This window comes from Rhipicephalus sanguineus, chromosome 7 (assembly GCF_013339695.2).
Source record: "Rhipicephalus sanguineus isolate Rsan-2018 chromosome 7, BIME_Rsan_1.4, whole genome shotgun sequence".
NCBI classification, from domain to species: Eukaryota; Metazoa; Arthropoda; class Arachnida; order Ixodida; family Ixodidae; genus Rhipicephalus; species Rhipicephalus sanguineus.
Genome location: NC_051182.1, coordinates 14,357,577 through 14,385,007, shown reverse-complemented (window position 1 = coordinate 14,385,007; position 27,431 = coordinate 14,357,577). Strand labels below are relative to the sequence as shown.

Sequence of the window (27,431 nt, the reverse complement as noted above, 5' to 3'; positions counted from 1 at the left end):
ATTATCTATCCCGCTCTATTTTGTGCTGCTTACGAGGTAAAAGGAGTTGCACGGTGAGAAGCGGCGCTGCCTTCGCAATAACCAGTAGAACATGTCGAGCCGCGGCGCATGCGCGCGGAGTGCAAGCATGCGCGGCAAACTGCCACGCTCGAACACGAACCGCTCTCGCTGTTCGCAGCATGGGTTGTCACTTGCACTTACGACTTCATATTCGCCGCAGATTGAAAAATTCTTATTACGAATGTTTCATAGCGTTTTCCACGTTACCATTCCGTGATTAGACACCCTCACCGGTAAGCTTTCCATTGCGCTAAAGAAAATGGGCACCACAAAAATTGGTTGTCGGTCCCTTTAAAGAGCTGTCATGTTAAGCAGCCAAACAAATCCCAATAAGTCGTTTAGAAATGAAACTAATACGCCTTAAACAAGAAAATTTGTATCTTGTGATACAAACAGGTATTTTCAAGTAAACACATTTTTACATAGGCTTTTGCTGCTTCATTATATAGATATTAACAGCAAATTTGCAAATGTATCGAAGTATCTTAAAGGGCCCCTAAACCACCCAGCGGTCGAAATTTAGTTGAGGTGAGGAAGTTATGCTCGAGTTTACAACGAACACGTAGCCGTGAGAATTTTTCGAAACGGTGCCGTAATAGCGGAGTTACACGCGTTTGATGATCGAAACGCGACGATCGCTTCATTCCCTTTTTCCTACGCTACCCTCTTCCAAAACCGCTTTGCCCTCCTCGCTGAGTGCCCCTCCTCATCTCGCGTGGCATACGTCACTGCTGACGCGCTGTTCGAACAAGCATCTACTTCCGGTTGCCGCGACTCCAGTGACTCCGACGCTCCAGCTCGCCGTCAAAGTTTATAGAGGAGGTCGTGGTGTGGTATCTGGGTGCACTGTTCGTTGACTAACCGCTGTTGCTGCCGTGCCGGCCCGTGCCCCTACGAATCGTGCCGGTTGGACCCTGTGTTGCGCGCACGCCTTCAAAGGATCGCCAACATGATGGACCCGTACGGGGACATGCCGTGCCAGCCCACCTCGGCTCGAGATGAGGAGCCGAGCTCGAGTTCACGGAGCTCATCAAACCGCAAGGCGTGGATGTGTAATTACGCTAGCAATTTGGCAGTTGCGTCAGGGCCCGTTCTCAGGCTGCCGTGCGCAAGCGTTTTCGTTCGCGCACGTCAGCCGTTCTTTGCCGTTCGCAGAATAGGTCCGAGACCCATTTTCCTGCCGTTCTCCGTCTGACGGAGAGCGACGTGGCCAATCAGTGACGGAGGAGCGGTTACCATGACTACGGCGCGCCGCGTCGTTTGCTTTCGGCTCTCCGCGTCGTGTGCATCTGTCGCGGGACGCTTCAAGCTGCTAGCTTTTTTTTCCGCGCTTTTCACGCTAAAAGTGCGGATGTCGTCCGTGTCGTTGCCAGGCATGGTTCCAGCAGTCAATAAAGCGTTTTAGTCTGTCCGGACAGCTGGTCCGGCATTAAAGAAAGCGTCGCGTAAAACCAAATAAAATGTCCCCAAGCTGGCGCCAGGTCAAGTGGCGCCAGCTATGGAGGATTAGAAACAACTAACAAACGCGTAATCTATGTCCTCCGAGCATTTGGAAGCGCCCTTCTCGACTCGCTAAGCCTACAGCATCGATTATTTGAATATGGCTCTCCAAAACGGGGCTGAATCGGTACGAATACTTTGCTGTCGAAGCTTAAGGACATGAATCTAAAGCAAATGGAAGCATCAGTTTGGAGCTTACACGCTACAGAGCGCACGGCGGCCACTTGATAGATTCGAGGTGGACGACAACCGCTTTTGGCACTGCGGCCATGTTTTTCGGAGGCTTGCCGGCGTAGCTTGCCGTGTAAGTTGGACAGCTGTCGCGCGTGCGGCGACGGCCGACGTTCTACGGCACCGCGCTGTTGCGGCAGGCTTGCCGCTAGCGTGAGCGGGCCCTTACGGGCCGCAGATGTCGATTCGCAAGCGGCAACACGACCAAGAACAGCAAGGTGCGCGCGAACAGCTGTTTGCAGAGTAACCGGAAGTCGTCGGTTGTCGTTTGGCCAATCGCAAGCATCGAAAGTGATAACGTCATCGAGTTTCACTGGTTATGTCACACATGTCAGTGGCGGGAATGGCGGGGACGGGAAAGGAGAAGCTATTGTTTTTTCGAAATTGTGACGCGCCCGCGACCTGTAGCGCTGCGGCGCATGGCACCGTTGATCGCGACGGCATTCTGCACGCGATGCGCTTGTTTACTTGAAATGTTTGGGAAAATGTCGGAGGGGGTTTTAGGGGCCCTTTAAGATACAATTGGGAAGTATCGTATCGAATACAATTATTCCCGCGAGCATCTTGTATCTGTATTTCAAATACTTCTTGCCCGAGTATCTTTTATTGTATCGCGATACAATTTCAAACTATCTTTGCCAAGCCCTGCTTCCACAGTGGATGCGGCACTCAGTAGTTTCATTTTGACTTGCTGCAATGTGCGTGCAATGTCACAATCACAGTAGTGCACGAGCAAAGTCAAGTGCTTTTATTTCATATTTTGCGGGCTTTCTTTAAATGCCAGAAAAAAAATCACCACACAGCATGCACGTGTCGCAAAAAATTGGATCGGTCAGGAATGCCCTCTACAATGTAACGACAGGCACTTGGCCTTAAAGGGAATATTAAAGAATCTGCGTAACTGATCTTAGTTAGTAATTAACTTATTAAGTGAAATATAAAAAAAGACCCAAACAGGGGTGGAAGCGGGCGTGAGCGTTTTGGAGCAGCTCAGGGAGCAGGAATAATGCTGTTTTGGAGCAGCTTTGGAGCACCAAAATGTGTGTTTTGGAGCAATGCAAGTTAGTTTTGGAGCAGAATTGTAGGGTCAAACATCATTGTTGTTTAATTTTTATTTCTGGTAAACACAAGAAATTCCAACGATTTTAGAAAACATTCAATATTGAGGAACCAACAGCACTTAAACAAATGATATATATACACACGCGCGCGTACGTGTTATCATTAAAACATCACAGCTGTGATAGAGCAATGACTCAGGAAAACGAGATAAGCGATGTTTTGAATAGCTACACTTGACTAGACTGACAAATGAAAAACGTTCATGGTAATGAACGTTTTTCAGCAGCGGCGTTTTTGCGCCGCGTTTGCCGGGTTGCATTTTCGTCAAAAGCCTACGCCGGCTTCAAAAAGTTCCTTCGAAATGCGCGGAGGTCAGTGCCGTCTGGAGGCATTGGAAGAAACCAAACAAACAAGCGTCTGCACCTATAAACTCCACTTCTCGGACGAGCGGGCGATGCGCCGCGCGAGGCGTTTTCTTTTCTACTTCGAGTAGGAAGACGCGGCGGCGTGATTTTTGAGATAGCGTTCATCAAAATGACGCGCGCGACCCTCCGACCACGCGTCAGTCGCGCATGATATCAAGACATTCGGGACGCAACAGCGCGATTTCGCGAAGGCGTTCGTCAAAAAACGCGCGCGTCCCTCCAAACGCGCGTAAATCGCGCCAAAAATTGCGCCACGCACTTCCACCTTTTCCCTTCAAGTTCCAAGATTTGTCAATTATTGGTGTCGGTTATATGCACGCAAATATGGCACTTGAGGTGCGATGATACTAGATGTCGCAAGTGCACAATTTGTATCCCGTGGTTCTGTTTTCGTACTACCACACATTCGTCTTTTCAGTAATAAACTTCCAAGTGTCTATCTTGTTCTTTTTTGTATATTTCTTCACTCGCCACCTCATGTACCAAGCCACAGACAGCCACGGCGGCGAGCGGCATGTCATGTTGTGCTGCGGATGGTACGAGCTACGGCGTACTCGACCACGAGCCGAGCGCAGGTTCTCACGAGCCAAAATCGAACAACGCGACCGATCGCACCAGCGAGACTAAGCTCGTCGCTGCACGAGCGCGTTTACATGCTGCATTTATAACGTCTAAGGGCTTGTGTGCAATGCAACAAATTCTGCACATGGATAGGCATGCTCTCGCTAAAAAAAATGAATTTCAGAAATGGTCCAACTGACTTACACAAACTGAAGCCCTGTGAGTGACTTCGCAGTTGGCAGTGGCTTCATAGACCGCAAACGGATTAAACAAATTTTTCGTTTTCATACAGACTTATGAAACAAAATCCATATTACACAATCAGCTTTACAGTGGTTTCCTAATGCAAAGTTTCTAATAATGGTCGCGCGTTTACGTTCGCGGCAGCTGCTCGCACTATCTTCATGGCTTCACATCAAATTAAATATTCGCAGTAAATAGAACCTTTTCGACCTTATGAAGCGTCAACCCACTTACAGGCCACGATGACAACAACCGCCTCGTGCGCGCAGCGCGCCAAAAAACTCCGCTGCCGCCGGCGTCACAATTGAAATATGGCTGCAGAACTCACTTTCTTCTTCGCTAGGTTTTTTGCGCCCTCGACAAGGTCGCGAGAGCGCGCCAAGTGATGTGATGATGATATAATGATATAAGCTCGCTTGGGCGCGCCATGACACGGATGACAGCGGCACATGAAGGCACCAAACGTAGCCTCGGTGATCGGCTCCGGCAGCGCACCAGAGCCCATCGCGGAGGCCGTGCACCAAAGACCGCTTGGGAGCAGTTTTGGCGCAATAATGCGTTTTGGAGCAGGATGGCGCAGCAGAAGCGCATTGGCGCAGCGTGGCGCAAATGGCGCAGCACTTCCACCCCTGCCCAAATGAGTGCCACATGACAGCAAACCATATGTCGTTGGTTTCATTCAGCTGTGGTTAACCACTTCTTTCTTTTACTATTTAGTTCTAGTTACAGAAAACACCTTGTTATGATGTATTCCATCCAGAATACTTCTAAAATTTGTATCGCAAAATTCAGACCAACAGTGATATCGTCAAGATTCTACTATAGTTACATGCAGCAGGGACAAGGCTGCAAGGCACGACAACTCGGATGCTCATGCTGGCCACAAAGCTTGGGACAGATACCCTTGGATGGGTTCGGCCTTCTGACCACTTGATGTGCCCCCTAGCTTACGCGATGCTGCACACAACAACCGAGACATCAGCGCATGAGACTATCAGTAGCCTCACCTTTGAGCTCTTCTTCCTTTTTCCGCGCCTGCTCCTCACGCTGCTTGCGGATGAGGGCGAGGCGAGCGAGGTCAGCCCGGGCCTCCTCAGTCTTGCCCGCTGCATGCATCTCTGGTAGTGCTGCTTGGCACGCTGCTTCTCCAGTTCCTCCCTGTTACACAAAAATGAGCCATACCTGGCAGATGACACTGAGGAAGCTACAACTACTACAGCAGACTCGTCTCAAATGGAAGGGAGCAGGAAAATATGTTCCGTTTAAACAGGAGTTCTTATTCACAGAGAGATGAACAAGGGTGCAGCATTCAAGTACAAAACCAATCATAGCAGAGGCTAAAAACATGGTTTTCGAAAAAAAGATACGCATTTTCAAACTTGAGTTGTTCTGAATGGATGGTTCATTAACGGGACACTAAAGGCAAATATTAAGTCGACGTTGATTGTTGAAATAACATCGTGTGATGCATTTAGCTTAATTTCTCCGTAAGTAGGGCACTGCTGTTGATAATATTGCAGTTTTAGACGTTGTCGTACATTGAGCTTTCACTCTGACATAAATTGTTATTTGCCTTTAGTGTCCCTTTAAAGAACATTCTCACCAAGTTTGACTGTCATCTGTACAGCATAAAAGCATAAAAAAATTCTTTTTATGAGAGGGTTGCGTGAATTTGCTGGGGAGGGCGTCTCTGAATCGCCCCTTTCAAGACGCGGCTGCAAAGCGGACAAGAAGCCAGATGCGAAGTGAATGGCCGTGTTAGATTGTTTGTTTTTCACACTTTTTTGTCACAGAAGACCTTTTGTTGAGAATACATCAGAGGACAAAGAAATAAAATAAAAATGCACATTTTGAGCAGCGCGCTGACAAGACAGTTGCTGGAAAACTGGAACTGAAGCTCAAATTGGCAGAAACGTATCACATTTCCATTTGCCGCTGCTTTCATGCCAATTCTGAGTTACTCCTGCTGTTTGTGTGCCACTCGGCTTATATGTTCGTTTTCCTTGGAGTTCATTGCGATCAGCGCGTGGTCCGTTTTGTGGCCAACACGTGTTGTGAGCAACATTCACAGTTCGAAAGCAGCGAAAAATTGAAGACGATTGTATGAAATTGTCGCATAACAGTGTCATGTTGATGAGGAAGCCGTATTTATGCAGGAGGCCACACTGGTACATTTTTTTTTCCCATCGAAATAAATAGCACGTTGTGAAATCTTTAAACTCATTTTTCTCAGTTTGCAATTTTGGAGGGAACGAGCGTCTTAGGAAAACTATCATTTCCAAACTGCTTCGCCAAAAGCTGCTTACAAGGTTGTTTCTAGAGTGAAATTTTGTCAGGAACAAGATAAGGCACCTTACTGATCCCCCCCCTAAGTAGTTTCTAACACAAAAAAATTCACGACACTGACATGCAGTGACAAGGAAAAAAGTAATGTTCGCTTTTAGAGCAAACATTAGAGCGAGCATTTTTACAGAAACATCATAAAAGATACATGACTGGCCTTATCCTGCACTACAAACCTTCTAGAGGACTTAAACTAATAAATAACTTGCACATTTTCATTATTTTTGAAATAGTTTTCCTAAGTTAGCACACATGATTGATCATTATAACAACTGCAAGCTTGAGTGCTGAGTGCTGAAAATTGGAATGTGTCCTAATATCAAGAAGATGAACCATCCCTGAAATTTTCATCAAAATTAATGCAGCGGTTCAAAAGTCGACATTCAGCCCTGCATCCCCATTTAAAGGGACACTAAAGGTAAATAACAATTTATGTCAGAGTGAAAGCACAATTTATGACGTCTAAAACGGCAATATTATCAACAGCAGTGCCCTACTTACCGAGAAATTAAGCTAAATGTATCATGCGATGAGTGCCACGAGTGGGACATTTTCGAAGTGATTCCGATGACGTATGAGAGTCTGCCTACAATAAATCACTAGTAATCAAACTAGCAGCAATAAAAAAAGAACCTTCCGTGCATCAAGAGACTGCTTGTTCGTTTCTGTTTGATTCATGGAAAAAAGAACCTCTTTGGTGTTGCCATGGGGAATAGCGTGCGTGGTTCAAAGGTTCCATTTTCGCCAAACTGCGCTTCGCTCGGCGCCCTGCTTTGCGCGTCTCAGTGGTAGTTTCGGTATCGCGTACTGCCGCGTGTGTTTTGCACGCTTGTGAAAGTCGCTCTTACAGAAAGTTCGACAAAATGCCGCATGCATGTGATGTTGCTGGATGCCCGAATGGTGCACACCGCCAGTGCACGCCGCCGTGCAGTAAAGGCAGGCAACGTTGGGCACGGCAACAGTGACGTGAGAAAGACCGCTTTCAGGCGGGTGATTTGAAGTGCGCTAACGCAATGCGGACTACTAAAACGTGATTCTATTTCAAAATAAGCACTTCCTTGGTGCAAAAATAGCACTACGAGGTTTCTGGACCGCTATTTCAACAATCAATGTCGACCAAATATTTGCCTTTAGTGTCCCTTTAAGTGGTAAGGTTAAGTGGTTTATGTTACAAGTGGCAAGATAAGTTGTGTTTTAAAATTTGCTATACTTAGTACATATAAGGCCGTATAACAAGCTTTTAAACTTAAAAAGGAGGGAAATAATAATCGAGGTGCAGGTAGTATGCACGCTTAAAATAACAGAGCTGAGCTAGTTGGTAAGTATTCATCCCGCCACTGTGCGTCTCTTCAGTTGTCAGTCGGTGTTTGTGGTGTCCTGACTTCTTTCTTGTGTCCGTGTTTTCATGCCCTGTCTTTTTAGAATGCACGCTTAAGCTTGGAAGTGTGGCTTCATGGCCGTGTTGACTTGCCCTGGTCAGATGGTTTCACGGCATATCAGCCCCACACTACAGTGAAACCACCTTCTCAGGGGGGTTACGTGCGGTGAAAAACTTCTGTTCGTGTCAAAGCAAATCGAGTTCTGTAACATTCGCTCGAATATTCTAAGTGCTCGAATATTCACCCATGCCTACGTAAATCTAAGAATATTTAGGTACAACTACAGAATAACAATTGTTATTAATTTATCTGACAACTGCAGAGTCTCAGTACCACAACACGTACATTACATGAAGGCTGTGCTTTGCAATGGCTTTTGTAGCAAGGGTTTTGACACAGGCACGTTTGATCACCTCATGTAGCATGCGAGGGTTTATTGACCAGGTGCCAGTTCGTAATGTCCACGTACCATGCAATGCCAGTGAGTGAAAAAAAAAAAAAAGTTCCATATTCACAGCGACAAGTGGCCCTGGTAATACTCTTAAGTGTTACACATACATAAACGCTCTGCAAAATGGAACAGCCGTCGCCCTAGCACAACTGGCGCATTGCACACACAATGCGGAGGCTGTGGGTTCAGTCCCCTTTAAGTGGCAAGTTGTGCACTTCATCTCAATGACAATGTTCGGATTAAGCAGGGCAAATAATGCCTGCCACGCTTTCATTAGCTTCGTGTAATTAGTGTGCAACAAAGCCTGGCTACTCAATCGCTTCTTTCAGAACTCCTGTTATGGGCACACAGACAGGTGTTGCATTCTGTGGTGCTCTGAGCCAGAGAGGGGTGGACTCACCGCTCCCTCCGCGAGAGCTGTGGTGCCTCTTCCACTATCTCGTTCAGCTCGGCCACCTTCTTGGGCTTCTTCTCGACCCGGTTCGGGTTCTGCACCTCAATCAGGTGCTCCACACCCTTGGCCTTGGCCTGCAGAACACACACAAAGACATTCTCAGCTTTCACATGCCCTGGAGGATGGCACAAAGTGCAGCCTGTTCTCAAAGAAAGGCCAGGAGATATGACAAAGATAATACACGATACACATTCAAAGAATTGAAAGGTTCACAATAGTGCCGACTCTAAAGACAACCTCAGGAGACTAGGAAAAGGTGTCATGTTTTCAGGAGTTCCATGTACAGTAGAACCCCGCTGATACATTTTCAAAAGTACATTAAAGGGGCCCTGCCCTGCAATACTTTTCAGCATGATAGAAAACGCTAATCGGTAGTCGAGGCTCCTGAGAACATGTGAACCAAACATTACTTCCAATCCAAATAGTCAAACAGGATGCTCAACATCAAGAAAGCGGAAATCACTTTCGCTGCAGAGAAGTTGAACATTCTCCGCGCTGTGAAAGAGAACCCGACGCGGAAGAAGGCGTGCATAGCGAAGGAGTTAGGACTGACGCCTTCCACCTTGAACTCCATCGTTGCAAAACGGATCGAAATTGAAGAAAATGCCCGAACCTTCGACGTCAAGTGCAAGCAAGCCCGGAGTTCGGAGCACGTGCAGCTTGACAAGGCCGTTTTCGAATGGTTCAAACAAGCCAGGGCCGCAGGAGTTAACTTCGACGGTACCATCCTGCGAGAGAGGGCACTCGAGATCGCCGACAAGCTCGGTATCGACGGTTTTTGTGCATCTAACGGTTGGATCGACTGTTTCAAAAACAGACATGGATTATGCTACCGCACTGTCAACGGAGAGGCTGCAAGCGTGGACACGGAGACTGTTGAGGCCTGGAAAGAGACCGTGGTGTCTATCATAAAGGACTACGAGCCGAGAGACATATTCAATGCCGATGAAGCAGGCCTTTTTTTCAAGGTACAGCCCTCTAAGACGCTGAGCCTAAAAGGCGAGGCTTGCCACGGTGGAAAATGCAGTAAGGAACGACTAACGGTGCTGCTGTGCTGCAACTCCGATGGTTCGGAAATGATGAAACCGTGGGTGATAGGAAAGTTTCGAAACCCACGCTGCCTTAAAAATATCCGTCACCTGCCCTGCCACTACAACAATAATACCAAGGCGTGGATGACGTGTTCACTTTTTGAGGAGTTCTTGAGATACATGGACTCTAAGATGGGCTGCCAGAACAGAAAAGTCGTTCTTTTTCTCGACAACTGCTCCGCACATCCCAAGGACACTGCGTCGCTGCGGAACGTAAAGGTAGTTTTTCTTCCTGCCAACACCACAAGCCACCTTCAGCCCTTGGACGCTGGAATAATAAAAAATGTAAAGCACTTCTACCGCAAGTGCATTGTAAAGCGGTCCCTGGCCAGCGTGGAGCGTGGGCAGCAGCCGGCAGGCGTCACCATCTTAGATGCCATGCATTATTTAGCATCGGCGTGGAGCGCCGTCACTGCTGCTACAGTTGAACACTGCTTCAACAAGTGTTTCGGTGTGCGCAGATGACACAACAGAAGCTGTTGGAGACGGTGCGTTCGCAGACTGCGACGAACTGAACACTGCCATGGAGACTGTTGGTGCCAGTGGAATCGCGTACAGTGACTACGCTTCTGTTGACGACGCTGTTGTCACCTCCGCGATGTTATCCGTCGACGACATCGTGGCTGAGTGCGCCGATCCGTGCGCCAGTGACGAGGAAGTTGAGGAGGAGGTGGAGCGGATACTGGAGCCAACATTCTCATCGGCCGTAGCGGCACTGGATTTATTGCGAAGATATGTGCGCACCAGTGACGATGGCGAGAGCCACATGGCACTACAGGTGCTTGAAAAACGCCTTGTGCTTGTCGGGCGTGAGAAGATTGCAGGCACGCGGCCTGGAATTTACAATTAATTCTCTAAGTCGGCTCTTCTCTCAACAAATGCTGTCACAGACTAAAGCGCTGGCGGGGTGGTGTTTCATAGTTGTCTTATCAATAACGAGGCAATGTAGAGGCCGAATTGTATTTATGTAGATGAATTGGTGCAATCAAAGTGCTGCCAACAACACTTTACACGTGATAGGCAAAGATGCCATTTCCTAAGCCTCTCCTCCTCTTTCAACTTCTGTGGAAGCCCAACCGATGTGGCGGACAAGGGTGTGCTCCCTTCAAGTCCGGAGTTACAAATCTGCCTCTTAGACGTCGATATATAAGAACATCTGAAATTTTGGATGCTAAAAAGCTTTGGCGTCTGATTTTTCGGACTTCCTGCCCAAATTTCAGGTCCAAAACAGCATTAATTGAGCCCCCAACTCTGCCACACCTTTCATCTCCATGTTGGAACCAGCGTTTTCTTGAGTTTACACATTTGTGACCGTAGCGGAGCTCGAAAGGCAGCTTTGCTGCATTACGGGGGTGTGATAGTATATTGTGAAACATATTGAAAACCTAGGGACCACTTCCAATCGGAGTTGACTGTGTCTTGACTAATGGTGAATTCCATTGGCAGATTCGGAGCACTTCTGGTAGCAGTTTTCCTGCTCCGTTCGGAGCAAGTCTGTTCCATTCGCAGATTGAGAGTGCTCCCTGTATGTTTCATTGGCAGATCTGGAGCAGCTCCGGCACCAGATTCACTCCATGGAGCAGCTCTCTCTACTCCGCGAAAAGCGGCGGATTCGACCGTAAGTCGCAAGCCCGCTGCGTGTGCGCAGAGCATGGTGTACCGCATGTGCGCAGAGCATGGCGTACCGCACGTGCAATGAAATCACTGTCCGACCGCTCCCGTTCTCTCCGCTCGCGCCCGTGAAGGCGAAAACTGCGCGAACCGCAAGGAATGCTGGGCGCTTGCAAAGCAGATGTGCGCAAGCGCCCCCTACCGTTTGCTCTGGCGAGGGTGCTTATGTTCCATTGGCAGATTTCCTTCGGATACTCTCCACGGAGTGGAGTGCCCCGGCGTAGAGTTCGTCAGCCACTCCGAATCCGCCAATAGAATTCACCATAAGTTTGACCGTAACAGAGCTTGAAAGGCAGCTTTGCCGCAATACGGGGGTGTGATGAGGTGAAGCATATTGAATATCTAGGAACCACTTCCAATCGGACGTTGAATGTGTCTCGACTAAGTTCGACCGTAACGGAGCTTGAAAGGCAGCTTTGCTGCAATACGAGAGTGTAATGAGGTGAAGCATATTGAAAATTTGAAGGGGTCTCTTTCTAACAAAATGGCTAGGTGGGCTAGTTGGTAACGCATGATTAAAAAACTTTGAGCGCGCAAAAGGGACGTAGGACCAGAAGAAACACAAACCACAAGCGCTCACTCGCAACTGAATTTTATTAGACGGAAGAACGTACATATATACATACATCACATCATGCATGTCACAAGGAGTTACAGGCCTACAACCCAAGGAACGTGTTCAGTGTCTGTTGATAAAATTGAATTCTTTGTCATGTAAAGATAGGGATGGTTGGCTAACACATATCGCCGCATTCTTTGTAATGTGATAGGCCGAAATTTCACGCGTGGTCTGCTGAGGGTGACGAAACAAAATACCGTATAAACGCGTGTAAGGGCCGCACCCCGTTTTTTTGAAGTGCATATTCTAAAAAAAAAAATCCGCGTAAGAACCGCACCCACACTTTCCTCAACTAATACGTATTCAAAATGCGCGCGCGTAAGCTTCTAGGCGTAGTCAATAGATGGCGCAAGGAAACGCAACCATCATCATCGTCACCAGAGTATATAGATATATATTTTTGGATTTTATTCGTGTTAAGATGTTCGTGAAGTGGGCTAAAAATTTTAACTTTTTATTAGTATTCATAGACCCGCCAACTAAAGGTTTAAAGCAGGATTTATCTTTAGCTTCTCACATCTCTATACAAACGCGCTATCGGCGCTATCCATATCGGCATTAGCATCACCAACTTTGGCATGGCGTTCGTGTTGTTCGGTTTTTGCAGTCAGACAGCCGTTTGCTGTAGTTTTCTGCACTGTTCGATGACCTTCGTGCTAGCTTGTTTTCTACTCGGCGTTCACGTTTTGGCAAGATGGGCAAGTACCTGAATAGCTACACTGCTGGCTATAAGTTGAAGGTGATCGAGTATGCTCTCGAGCATGGGAAACGTGCCGCCGGCAGAAAAATTCGACGTTGACGAGAAGTGTGTTCGACGTTGGTGTGCTCAAAAAGAAGCCTTGCGAAACACCAACAGCACTAAGCGCGCTTTCCGAGGAGAGCAGTGCAAGTTTCCCGATTTGGAAGACTTGCTCCGCTATGTGACTGAAGTGCGGAATGATGGTCTTGCACTCACAACGGACATGCTGCGTGTGAAGGGACTAGCCTTGGCGACTGTACTTGGGTGGATCCCATCTGCGTGGAGCTCGGTGTCGACGGACATTGTGTCCCGAAGTTTTAAAGTCGCCGGGATATCTAACAGCTTGGATGGCACGGAAGATGACTGCATGTGGGGTGACGGCGCTTCGCAGCACACCATCTCATCTCGGACTCCAAGTCTGAGGACTCGCCGAGTGACGACGATTGAGCACGTACGTCGCAAGAAATGTCGTATACTGCAATAAACGCTCTTCGTTCGCTAACTGGTGCGTTTTTACTTAAAAAAAAAAAACTGTCGCGTGTATGGGCCGCACCCTGAAAATTGGCCCTCATTTCTTGAAAAAAAAGTGCGGCCCTTACACGCGTTTATACGGTAATGGTGCTTTCGAACAATGGCTTGCATTTACATGTTTGACAGTGAGATGAAGGTGTGCCAATCAATGAATTTTTGTGTTCTCGAAGTCGGGTGTTGAGTCGGTGTGCGAAAAGCTCATACGCATAGTTAAACAGAGACATGATCCCCCTACTCCTAAAACTAAAGAAGAAAAAACGAGGAATAGGGTGGTTATTCCGTATATACACCAGACATCGCACGGACTAAAAAACGTTGGGAAGAGGTATGGCGTGAGCGTAATTTTTTCTGCACCGCAGAAGCTTGGGCGCATCTGCCCCATCGTGCACAGAAAGGCGCAGGGTACTTTAGTGACGAGTGGAAAATGTAGTCAAAAGCACATAAACGCCTTTGTAAGATGCCGTATAGGTGTGGTATACCAAATCCCTTTTTCATGTGGTTGCATGTACATCGGCCAGACCGGTCGATGTATCAACACCCGACTTCGAGAACACAAAAATTCATTGAATGGCACGCCTTCATCTCATCTTGCCTCCCACTGTCAAACATGTAAATGCAAGCCATTGTTCGAAAGCACCATTATTTCGTTTCGTCACCCTCAGCAGACCACGCGTGAAATTTCGGAGGCCTATCACATTACAAAGAATGCGGCGATATGTGTTAGCCAACCATCCCTATCTTTACATGACAAAGAATTCAATTTTATCAACAGACACTGAACACGGTCCTTGGGTTGTAGGCCTGTAACTCCTTGTGACATGCGTGATGCGATGTATGTATAAATGTACGTTCTTCCGTCTAATAAAATTCAGTTGCGAGTGAGCGCTTGTGGTTTGTGTTTCTTCTGGTCCTACGTCCCTTTTGCGCGCTCAAAGTTTTTTAATCATGGGTCTCTTTCAATCTGTTGTTGACTGTATTTGTCTTTGGGAAGTTTGAATAGTTCGTAAAGTAAAATTCCAGTGTGAATCGAATCGAATAGCAAACACTATTAGAAAAATATTCGAACTTTTGAATATTCACACACCCCTAGTTATTTCATTAAATCAAGGAAAAATAATACACTAGATTAATATCTGGTGTTTTATGTGCCAAAACCACAGTATGATTGTGAGGCACGCCACAGCAGCAGGGTTTCTTTATAGTGTGTTGACATCGAACAGTACATGGCCCTCTAGCATTTCACCTGGAATGACACAGTGGAACCCTGCTAATAGTATTACCTTCCTGGGTGCTATGCTTTCCTGGCTGCTACATCATTTTTGGCAAGCCCCGGCATAGCTCTTATAGAGATCCAATGCACTGGGAGCCCTGCGGCTGCATTATGACCATGGCAACATTTCCAAATTATACATTGAGAAGTGCACTCCAAGCTGGCCCTGGAAGCAAGCAGTCATGTTGACTTCTAACGCAGCTTCACCTGGCTTGACTGCGAGATTAGCTGCATGAGTGGTGCAGGTGACAACCGCGATGCGTTTCTGGTTGCTACAAGGAAAAGAGTGGTCTTCAAGATCTGCAGTGTACATCCAAAGACAATGCCTAGAATGTAGTTTGGCACTAAAGCTGATTTTGGTGCCTGCAGTTGGCAATACAGTATAACCTCGTTACAACGGATCTGCTTACAACAGACATTCAGATACTACTGACCAATTTGCGGCGTTATGCCAACCTCCCTATCTGTTCTATTGATTGAGCTTCGTTTACAACAAATTCTGGTACAACGGACATTCAGATATAATTGATTGAAGTGAGAGGCCAGCAAGGTGGTCAGGACCCCTTTATAATGGACTTTTCTACCACGGACAATCCAAATTCAATAACTTCGGACTTCAAACATCGCTTGGCATACTTTCGAGACTATTTTGCCAGATACCGTGTACCGGATATCAACGTACCGATTTAAGAATAAAGGCCGCCGATTTCCGGTCTGCCAGTGATCAGTTATGCCTAGCCGCAGAGACAAAAGACCACCGTGCAGGATGCTTGGTCTTGCGTTTCGGGGCGCCGACGCGTGAAATTGCAAGCCGCTGCCACTGCTGCTCCAAGCGGTCGCTGCACAGTGAGCTTGGCCGAGGGTACGCTGCCGAAGTGTAAATTGCCCATCCGCGGTTCCGAGGAGCCAGCAGGCGATGTGATTCGTTGCCTACGACGGAGCACGTTGCAGCTTCTTCGCTTTTGCATGTCCCCTAGCACGATGTTCTTGCCCGCAAAGTTTGGATTTGTCTCGTACGTGGGCGCCGTGAGCGTAATTAGGCCTAGCCACGATTTCGAGCAGAATGCTCGGCTGCAATGTGCGTGGCCGCGGTGCCTGATGTTTCAATGTACACCTTGCTCGATTGCGAGTACAAAGAGTTTTTTCCGGATGGTCTTCGTCACAAGGTCCGAAGTGCTGATGAGCAGAACCTCCAACCGCGGGTCCCATGAGTCAATGCATAGAGACGCATGTCTGCGATGTTCGTGACAAATGCGGCGCAATATCGTAATCTGATGATTGAGCTTCTGCTTGAACCTGCCAAAGTAAAGCGCAATTATATTCTAAATGATCGTCGAGCCGTAAACACAAGACGGGTCACTAAGTAGCGCGATTTTTGACAGCCGTGACCTCACGACGCACAAGCAGCAGACAACGCTCTACCGGAGCAAGCATCAGTCCAATGGCGAGACGTGCTGGAGCAACATGGCAGAAGCAGCCAATTGGAGGCCTCAAAACGAACGTCAAAAGTTTGCTTTTTGTACGCTTGTTTTTGAATGGAGGAGCTAGCTGAAGCGGGGAATTTGAATACGGAGAAATGCTCTTTCCGACGAGCCCAGAATGGCGGTGTCCGGTTGTGCCACCGTTGCGGAGCTATAACTTTTTGAAAAATGCAGTTTTGCGATTTCTCCATTAATTTTCGCGACCTCGGCAGGTGACCAAATTTTTTACAGCACTTCTATGTAGTTTTCAGGGACAATATTTTGGAATCAAATAGAAAAAGGGCTACAGAAACCTAAAATGTGAGTTTCAGAAAACCTATTTTTTTTGTTATTTTCTGCGGTAAGAAAGCCACGTCCCCCACTAAGAATAAATCCGTTCTTTGACTGCATTTGTGACTCGTAATTCTCTCCGGTTATAACAGACCCATTCAGCGTTTACATCAAAGTCTGTTGTAACGGTACTTGGAATTTACGTACTCCTTTTACAACAGACCAAAATCCCCTTTATTATGAAGGTCTGTTGTAATGAGGTTATACTATGCCTTCAAGATTGGTTGCTCTTTCCCAGAAGCCTTTGCATTGGTGTGAGCTAACCATCATCATTATTGTCGGAGGTGCTCCATGCTTCCCACGGTCTTCTCGTGTTGCTGTTGTGTTTACAAGTCGTCATGCTGGTCCTGCAAGCGTGCTGCATGTGCTTAGCTCTCCAATTATTGTTGCAAACGGAATCCCATACAGTGACCACATTTCCGTAGATGATGCTGTTCTCACTTCTGCGGCTTTATCCATTGACAAGATCATGGCCGAGTGCACCAGTGACGGGCAGGGCCGCATTTTCCAGACAATCGCACTTTTACAGATACCTCCACTTTTGCAAGGCATTGAGGTGTCTATGGTCCACAGCAGTCTAGCACTGTGCAAAGTGTGCTAAGACTGTAACGTTATTGCTCGGGGAAGTGACGCATCCGGTGATAATCTCGCTAAGGTGTCACCAAAGGCTATCGCTTGCTAGGTGTGAGAGCCAATGTCGTTATCAGCCATAGTGGCACTAGATTTATAATGTAAGTAAGATATGACACTGTGGGCACTAAAAGATCTCTTTGTGCTGCTTAGATGCCAGAAAATGCACTAGGGTACGCTTAAAATTCTGTGCACTTTATCACTATTCCAATTTCTTATCTTTTTGAGTTCCTCAGCTCTCATGTTTGCCAGCCCGTATTTCTGGTGAAACACCACGAATGACAGGACACCAAGAGAACACCGCTCTTCCGCTGTCCCCAATGTTTAACCAGAATGCATGAAATCCAACTAGCCCAGCTACTGTAAAATTCCGAGCAAGCGCCCCCACCCGTACAAGCGGCCCCCTCCCCCCCCCCCCAACTTCACTGGCAATTTCAAATATTCGCGCCGTTCCGAGCCTTTGCGAGCCTTCGCATACCAGGTGAAAATAATTTTATTTTTTTGATGGGGGCGAGGGGTCACATTGTCACCTAGTTCGTTTTATCACAATGCTGACTTTTTTTCCCATTCGTAGCAAATGTTCGTCTCACCGCCACTAAAAACGGCTGGATGACATCGGAGAAAATGCAAGAATGGCTGTCGAGAGTCTGGGGCCCAAACGTCGACAACGTGCGACGCTTACTAGTGTTGGACCAGGCGCCCATCCATAAGACACAAGCCACCACAAATGCCTTCGAGGAGTACGACACCGACGTGCTTTACGTGCCTGCGGGATGCACGAGCGTCCTGCAGCCTGCTGACGTGTATTGGAATAAGCCGTTCAAGTCCACCTTGCGGCGTTTGTGGGAGCAGTATATGCGTGAGGAAGTGCGAACACCGAAAGGAAACTTGAAGAAGCTGTCGCGGCAACATGTGCTCGATTTTGTTGCCGAGGCGTGGGCCGCTGTACCTGAGGAGACAGTGGCACGGTCCTTCAAGGGATGCGGTACTAGTAACGCGCTCGATGGCTCGGAGGACGGCGACCTGCCCAGCAGACTGGACGATGTTGGAGCTGTGGTGCCAGAAGACCGCGACGGACTATAAGCGGAATGCTGCGACCTGTTTTTTGCAACTGACTCGGAGGAGTCTTTCGATGGTTTTGAAAGCGATTAAAAGCTACAACAAATCCTGGGCCTAAATAAAGTTCACTGTAATAAAAATTTTAATCCATGCGCACTGCGTTTTTTTTTCTGGCGCGAAAATTTTTCCGCCATCTTGAATTTTGGTGCCATTCCGAGATAGCACCCTCTCGCCACTTTGCCGACAATTTCGACTTCGTTGGGGGAGGGGGGGGGGCTTGCTCGGAATTTCACGGTAAGACCTCTAGTGTATTTCATTTGTGAAGTTTTTATTTTCATGGTCCCATTAAAAACATATCAGTGGGGTTCTACCATACTTGGTCTTCAATAGAGCTACAGTTTTTTTTAATGAAGATAGTTCATTATATTGCAGATTTATTTGAGGTTTCACTGCTTTTCGTTATTTTTGATGAGCGTTCTCCTTCAAGTGAGCTATTCAGCAGAGTAGCGGCCAAGCTCCCTAGAGAGGCGTCCACTCACCTGCTCCTCGCCACCTCCGCCCTCCTCGCCAGACTCGTCACTTGAGCTCTCCTCCTCGGAGCTGCTACTGCTGCTCTTGCCCGAGCCACTCTCGTCGTCATTGCCTTCACCACGCTGTGCCTGCAAGGACAAAAAAAGCATTGATGAGGTCAATTCGCATGGGCACAAAGCTTTTCACAAAGAGTGATCGTGAATAAATTGTGGGAGACATCGATAAGGGACGTTACCAGAGATGTGACTGACGCACGACTAGATGAGCTGGGAACAAACGCTATTAAAACAAATCCACTCTGTCGTAAAGAACATGACAATTTTGTTTTACCATCTTCCCATTTGGTCAAACGGTAGCTTCCTCGCTGAAGTTCCCCATTGCCGTCAATGGAGAATTTCAAAGTTACTTTCCTCTTTAAAACAAAAATTGCAGCGACAAAACTTGCCACATAAGAAGGACTCTTTATTTGCGTTCGATTGAGGTATAAAGCAGATTTTTAAATGGAGCACCGCGCAGTGTAAACTGCATCTACAATGTGGATCAAAATGATGATTTTCTGAAATTTGCGTATTTTTCTTGTAAAATTTAGAAACTACAGTGGTCTGAAAATATTTTTATCGCAAAATATACCTTTTTTAGAGTAAGTATTCATCACTCAGATATTCATACATAGTGCAATATAATAAGGAAAAAAATGCAAACATGGAACACATTGGCAATTTTTCTGGAGGCGTACAGTCACCGACCGATAAATCGGACAGTCGTGCGGCACCGCTGATGCTCTCATAGAAGTAGTGTGTAAAGGCAACCGATATTTCGGAGAGCTGCCAGATCTACATTCGATAATCCGGACCCTGTCCGAGACTGTCGCGCACGCCAAATCGCCAGCCATTATCTCCTCGGGCACCCATACCATACAAAGTATGGCCTCAGAGATCAAAAACGAAAGCTAATTGTGATCTATGAGGCTTTATTTCGATCGCTACTTTATGCCTCTGAGATTTGTAATTGAAAACGCCGATCTTGGAGGCACTGGTCAACTGTGATTCTGGTTCCTGTATGCCCGCACTGCGCTGCTATTGCTGCTATCGCCACCATTCTGTCGAATGTGTCTATGGTGAAGCGTTTTGCTAAAGCAGTGGCTATGGTGACGGGGCCCGTCAGCGCAGTACTATCGTAAGACTCAGGGGGCCCGCCTGCGTAGTGTAATCGGAATAGCGAGGGGGCCCGTCACCGTAGTGTAATACGGTGACGGGCCTCGTCTCGAGCCCTCGCTGTTCTTTCGTCATCGTACAGCGATCACATCACACTGGCGGAGATACAGGCGGACTTGGGTGCACGTAAGCAGATGTGCATGCAGCAATGCATTGACAACTTTTTTCGGCCACCGGGACACTGAAGTGTCAATAGAAGTATTTATTTTCTGACATATTCGTTTTTTCAGACATTTCATAATTCGGACTTATTTACATTCCCCGTGGAGTCCAAATTATCGGTCGTCGACTTATATGACTGAAAAATTGCAGTAATATTAGTGAGCTTTGAACACCTTAGACAAACTCCTTTGCTTAATATCTAAGGCAAATTCAGCATTGAAAGAAGAAATTATACTCTTGTGAATAATTTTTCTGGCATACCACACTCGGACAATATTCTGTAAAATTCGGGAGGCATAACCAAAAATTTTTTTCTCTCCGAAATATTCTGGCAATTCACTGTTTTCAATGCAAGTGCTTCAAAGGCCCTTCGTGCCTTTGATGAATGGCCACTGCTGAGAACCACTAGTTCCTGCAATCCATAGGACGCTGCTAAATGCACTTTGCCTATTTCAGCATCCTGTGGCTCGCCGTAATACTGCCATCTCCACGTGTCCAATAAGTGCTTCCACTAAACATAGTCGGGAATCGTGAGCTCTCGACATTTTCTTGGTATTGCGTGAGCCTACAATTTGAACCTCACCGGGTCATTTGTAACTTTGCCGGTAACTGCCTTTTCCTTTCACGATGCTTAGCCATTGCTGCAGTTCAGCTCGACACATTGGTGCCCCATCATACAGAAGCATTGAAGGGAATCCTGGACTCGCCTTTGTTGAGACGTGAAAAGCATGCGCAGAGAGCGAGGAGCCAGTGCCACGGTGTAACGCAGAAGCCCATGAGAGCGCTAAAGAGGGCCTGCAGATGGCAAAAGCTTGCCCTCCCAAGGCACGCTTGTGCACAACATGCGAACCTGTGGATGCGGCATACATCGTCTGCTAAGGGACCACTACTGGCAGCACTTTCCAAGAGTCTAGAATTAGGGCAGTATCTACTAATAACTGCAGCTAAAATGTCTGTCACCTTTAGTTATTGACGTTACAGATGGAAATCTGGAAAAATTTACAATATAAGAGGCAACATCGCAATTTTTATGTGTCACGTCCATAGAACATGTAAACAAATGGCAACAGCGCGGAAGAATCATCTGTCGTGCCGAGGCGAAAACCACATTTCCTCCGTGACGCTATTGGGCTGCCCTCGCACGCTGTGGTGGCCTAGAGATTTTCCTCCTCAAATACATCTTTCTCCGTGACCAAGGTACAGCTGGTTCGAATGGACTGTGCGACATTATTCTGATTCTTTGATGTATGTACTTTAATTCTGTTGAAAATACTCGCTGCATCTTCATAAGATGGCGGCTAATATTTCAAGAAAACATACATGACATTACCTTCATTCGATTCTCTACCAACCTACAATTTCCTTCCTTCAGTTTCAGTATAGAAACAAGCTATTCGTGATGCATCTCCTGTTTCAATCTTAGATTTCTTCATGCATGGAAACTTGTGGCAGAGCTGAAAGATGGCACTTATCCCAGCAGAGCTACTTGTCACCAATCAGGGCACACAAACGAGTGAGAGCCACACATGACTGACCCTCCACTGGCGATTCCTCTCCTCCTTCTCCTTCTCCCTCTCAAGCTCTTCCAGGTTGGTGAAGTGGCGCCGCTGTCCCTTGTGGCCACCACCACCACGACTGCCACCTCGGCCTGAAAGGAACAGAATCAGGATGACATCTTCATCCCGTCTACAACCAGTGCGACAGGCCTTCTATCAACTGTTGGTTTAAGCAAACACGTAGCATTTCCACCATGACCAAAAATATTACACAAAGCAAACCACACAAGGAAACCGACCAGCAGCACTGCAACCATACACGTGCCGCACAAAAGCTAGTTTCCTCCTGCGTTTGAGGCCAACTCCAGCAATATTATTTTGGCCACATCAACGTAACAGCCATTCCAGGCTCCCAAGATGCTTCCCGTCGCAAATATTATTGTAAACTTGCAAACAATTTAAAATGAAAAATAAAGCTCAAAAACGAAACCATTCCACAACAGAACATTGCCACTTCACGTGACATTTAACCCTTTGCGGTCTGTTGTCAGGCCCCTCCCGACAATGCAACACGGCCGCAACGGTCCACTGTCGACCACCAGACGGTGCCCAAAAATCGCTGAAAGACTTCGGCACAATATCAACTGCAAAAATAAACACCTCATGAGTTGTTCATGCACAGTTGTTGTTTTCTTTCATGGTGGTCAAAACTGGCCAAATATTTTCTGACCAGAGCGCCCCGAAAGTCACCGAAGGTTTCACACCACAAAGGGTTAAATATGCTCGAAAGGTGCGCAAAGCGTGGTCTGGCCAGTGTAGAGAACGAAGGGCTAGCAGACACTGCTTATTTGTGGCCCCTTCATAACACAGAACCAAAGCTTCGGAGCTGTCAAACATTGACAACTGCAATGTTGATGAATTCAACAGCCATTAATCACAATCTGCACTCCTCTAGTCGAGCCGACAACATGAGTGATGCAGCACTGTACATCCATCTGTAAAGCGAACACGAAAGGACACCCTAAGCACTGATCTTATTTTCCTAGAAAACGGCTGGTGACAGCATAAAGCAAACACTCGGTGCATTTGGTAAAGCAACCACCTATCGTCTGCTTGACATTGAATGCAAGCTGCACCTCAGTGGCATCAAACAAGGCCAGATGATCACAAAACAAGCAGCTTTTGTGCTAGACTGAGCTCCATTGCATCTCTAAGTCGCAATGGTGTGATCAACCAGACAACGAAAACAGCGAGCCCATGAAATTTGACAGCATACACCTTACACCTGCTTATTTATCATTTTTCATACTTTAATAGATACAGCGTTCAATAATTCTGTACAGTGCACAATTCTGCATGTATAATTACACATAATTTTAAAGTTTTTGTTGTTTTTGTACACCAAAATCTATCATACAAGACAACCGGCTTGTTTATTCAAGCCTCTATACCTTGTAATTTGTACCCACCCAGCCACAATGTTTCAATGATAGATCGCAGTATTTAGAAATAAACAAACCTATTGCCATTTCTATTTCGATCTATTTCTATGTCCCCACCCACACACGCAATGCCTTGTGGCGGTGTACGTAAAGACAAAAATTAAATAATCTAGACACGGATTGCCACTTTGAGCATATTATTGGATCATTTCTGACTTTGCTTTGCTTGCTGTATCACCAATGCAAGTACTGACACCGATCGCAGCTAAACAATTTATGTTGCTCGATCAAACGGTGCACACAAAGAAAGCAGTGCATCTCAAGAGTTGAACAATTCATTAATAGCTAATTTGCATCCACTTTTATCATCCTTTCATTTAAAGGGGTTCTGTTGCCATTTTATGCCCATCTCGACGTTCACTGCAGGATGAAGGGCAGTGATATCAAAAACTACGATGTGAACGCTCGTGGCTAACTGAGCGGCTAATGCGAAGGAAGGAAAGAAGGACACACAAGACACAGCGCCGACTTTTAAGTGAAGTTTTATTGAAGGAAAAATGTGCCCACAAATACACAAACTGAGAACCTCACGCTGTTAGCCCGAATGAATCTATACGAACTCACCCAGCATTTCATCTTGCAAGGATGTGATGAATGTTTGTTTTATATAATTGTAAGAACGGCTGCTCAATTCAAAATCTGCGTAATTACTGTATTCAATTAGGTCTAAAAGATCTATATTTGAACACCCCTACACATACGCAAAAGGACTTAAAAAAAGTACTCGTAAAGAGAGCAACTGTTACTGGGCTAATGGAGCAATAGAAGCTCCAGCACTGAGCAGTCTTGACTGAGCCCCCTGCTTGAGCTCTCTGCATCCCTACAACGGCCCGGTGGAGGAAGAAGATGGCGGCTTATGGTGACGACACAATGGCAAGATTGCAGTAAAAGCTGAAATTTGGGCTAGTTGGTCTTGACTTAAATCATCGCTTGCCGCGGGGGGCCACTTGGCCGATCATTGTAAGCGTTGTGGGTGCGCCCCAGCATTTGGTGCAACTCGGGTGTTGGGAAGGGGTCATGACCAGATACGACGTGAGATCTGTGAGGCCATGTATATAAACAGGGAGGCGGATAGGTGTGTAAGTGTGCCCTCAATTGTCCTAACGAAAAAGGAGATTGGCTTCTTGGAAGGGCGCATGCGCGACGCGTAGCTTGGCACGTGCAGCTTGATGCGAAGGCAGAATGGTGACGTTTCCATCAGTTTAGATGTTGTTTTACACTTTACATGTCACATGTCCAGAGTAAAATTTTCAGTTGAAGTCTAGCGGTCGTCCTGTGTGCTTCTTTCTCTGTCCTTGTTTTGTTCCGCTATATTATGTATTTAAGATTGCAGTACTTTCAGTTGGCTGATGTGCACATGAACAGAGGTCATCCGACTGATAAGCAATACAGTTTACCAGAGATTGTGGAAGTACACACAGTACTGTGTGGCTACCGTGAATATGATGACACATAAATGTTGTCCAAACAGGCTAGCCAATGTTTATATAGGTGTACTTCTCATCGTCAAAGGTGCCTCATCGTCCTTGGCTCGTTAGATTTGAAAGGGTTAGTCGGTGACGTCACATCACATGGCGTCACTGTCAGTGCTTGTCGTCTGCCTCACTGACGAACCCGTTCAAAAGTAACACACGAAGAATGATGAGGCACCTTTGAAAAAGAGATGTACACCTATTGAAACATTGGCCAGCCTGCCTGGGGCACTTATTCCAGTTCTGACAACCTGTGTATCGCACTGTGCTTCCATCTATCAGTCCCTTCCTGTACTTGCGATTTACAGGGGATATGAGACACAGAAGGATGGCTTACAACTTCTTTTTTTACATTGGCTAACAAAAATATCTGGGGTTTTATGTGCCAAAAACAAGATACGATTATGAGGCACGTCAGAGTGGAGGGCTCTGGAAATTTCAATCACCTAGGGTCTTTCAACGTGCCCCTAAATCCAAGTACACAGGCCTCTGGTATTTCACCTCCACCGGAATGCAACCACTGCAGCCAGGATCAAACCTGCGATATTCCGCTCAGCACCCAGGCACGTTTACACCAGCTAGTTCAGAGTTCTGGCTAATGGCAAGTGTGCTTCCCATTGCTGCATACGTCCAAACACACCTCTTTTATTAGAGGAAACTTGAAAAACACAAACGACGAAGACGAAACACATACAACAGGTCTTTCGTTGTTTGTGCTTTTCAAGTTTCCTCTAATGACAGACCAAAGGCATTGTAACCTCTTTTATGTTTTGCAGAACGCTAGTGCTGCTGTTTTTGCTGTGTCTGTACTGCACTGCACTCGCAGGACATGAACTTATAGAGCACGGCACTTTTCTAAAGTGCAGTCTCACATCGCGGGCACCTTAATTTGTCCAATGAGGCAGTGCAAGGAGGAGTGTCCAGCCACAACAGACGACAGTCGCCTACGTAAGGAATCGTGATCAGCTACTTCACAGGTAGTTGGCCGCACGAGCAGTACATAAGGAAATCCATAAATCAACTAGCGAATACCCTGGCTCGAGCACAAATAACCACTACGCTATTCCGTTAAACGCCACAAGCTGTACAGTGAAATCGAAGTGCTACGAACATCGGCTGTTTATGTCTTAATAAAGATTATTCGAAGTTTTTACGCGCCAAAAGTACGATACGATCACGGCTTACGCCGCAGGAGGGAACCGCGACCAGCCTTTTAACATTAAACTGGAAAAATGAGTGGGATTTCTCAAAGGGAGCTACGTGAGCAGACACGTGAGTTAGCTTTCTTGAATGTCATCTTGTTTTCCTTCTCGACGCCGCCTGTGCGCAATCATTAGGAGTTTCTCTAGTATTCGCCCAGCTGAAAGACTGACGTAAAGCAGCCTGAACGCGGTAACGTCCCGGTGCTTTGAGCGAATGCGCTAGCCGTAGTCGCGATGATTGACGCCTCAAACTTCAAATCAACTCTGGTAGTTGTCTACCGCGCTCCCGATTACAGCCCATACGCAAGTCGCGCTTTGTGAATCAGAACTGCCATTGAAGCACTCGGATTCTAGGCGAAGCAAGCAGCGCCGGCTTGCGTTTAGTTCACTGAAACGCACGCGGCGCCAGCGCGATGATGAGTCAAACACGCTCCGCACGCAAGCTTGTCGTTAAAAGAAGACTTCGCGTCCGCCAAGTTTTGTTTCGCAAAGGAGTAAAACCTGCCAGCAAAGCTGGCGGAACCAACTCCAGCTACTCGTCCATCCATTGGCTTCTTTCATTCGTACAGCGACATATGCCAACACGATCATGCTATGCGCGGCAGCCTCAGAAAATCCCTTCGACGTCGCTTTCAAACGAATTAGCCGGTGCGGCAGCTTTCGCGTGGGACAGCTGGTGAATTTGCGCGAATGCGATCGGAAAAACGAAATGAAACAAGGCGGCCTTCCTCGGCGTGCCGTAGCATAGCCCTAGGCATCGGTCGCTTACCTCGTCCTCGCGGGGGCATCTTGACAGTTGCACGGAGCTACGAGTGGAGAAGACGGTGACAAGGGACGCCGGATGAGCTAGTCGACAACACCGAAAGGAAAGCGAAGAAAGCTCGAGCGGGGATTCTAGCGAAGTCCCGATGGCGATATTCCTCTTCTTCACCTCAGAAAGATGTTTCCCAGCAAAATGCTGGGGACGCTACAGACCGCAAACAAGTTCAACGCATCGTAGATGTCGCCAGCTACCGGTATTATAAATAAAGGATCTTTGTGAACAAGTTCATACAAAATGTACACAATAGATACAGCAAAAGTGCCTCTAAAATTTTATATATACAATTGATAGCTGCTTTTACTTTCAGACATGTAGAAATGTGTTGACAGAAGAAAGTAGCGCAACGCTGGATGGATGGATGCTATGAGCGTACAAGTATGCCACCAGGCTCAACGAATAAAAAAATAATAAACTTTTTCCTTTTTTTTTTAATGTTGGCCTAATGCCTCTACTTCGATTAAATCTCTTACCACAGGAAAAAAAAACGCAGAAATTCTCAGCCTAGTTCTATCCAGTTCTCTCCCCATTACGGCAGAATGTCCTTATTTTTGTCCTTTCTCTCTAATTTTCTGCCACCAGTACTCTAACCGTCTCATTTCAATCGCGGGTGTGTTCAGCTTTCCATTGTTGTCCCTAAAACCCAAGTCTTCATGTAGGCTCGTGCCCAAACGTACAGCTGGGTGGGTATCTCCACATTCAATCGGAACATGCTCCGCCGCTTCCTTAGCTTCCCCGCAGCATAATTGTTCTTCTTCTTTACTGTTCTAAGGCAACCCGATCTTGCTTCAAACAGTAAAGCGCTTCCCCTTGAATTATCGTGAAATGCCTCCCTCCTCATTTCATTTTTGCCCTTTCGGTAGTTACTCAAAGCCGGTTTTTTCTCCATAGCTGTATATTTA

General features: G+C 46.8%; 1 protein-coding gene across 1 annotated transcript; it reads right to left on the bottom strand.

The window, feature by feature from the left end:
* Window positions 1-4,953: 4,953 nt before the first annotated feature.
* On the bottom strand, window positions 4,954-26,704 carry LOC119400595 (28 kDa heat- and acid-stable phosphoprotein-like). Its single transcript, XM_037667657.1, is given in 7 exon segments — window positions 4,954-5,039; window positions 5,090-5,200; window positions 5,203-5,240; window positions 8,656-8,783; window positions 18,670-18,789; window positions 21,573-21,685; window positions 26,479-26,704. Coding segments are annotated over 7 exon segments (615 nt in total). The 5' UTR covers window positions 26,498-26,704.
* Between the last annotated feature and the right edge of the window lie 727 nt (window positions 26,705-27,431).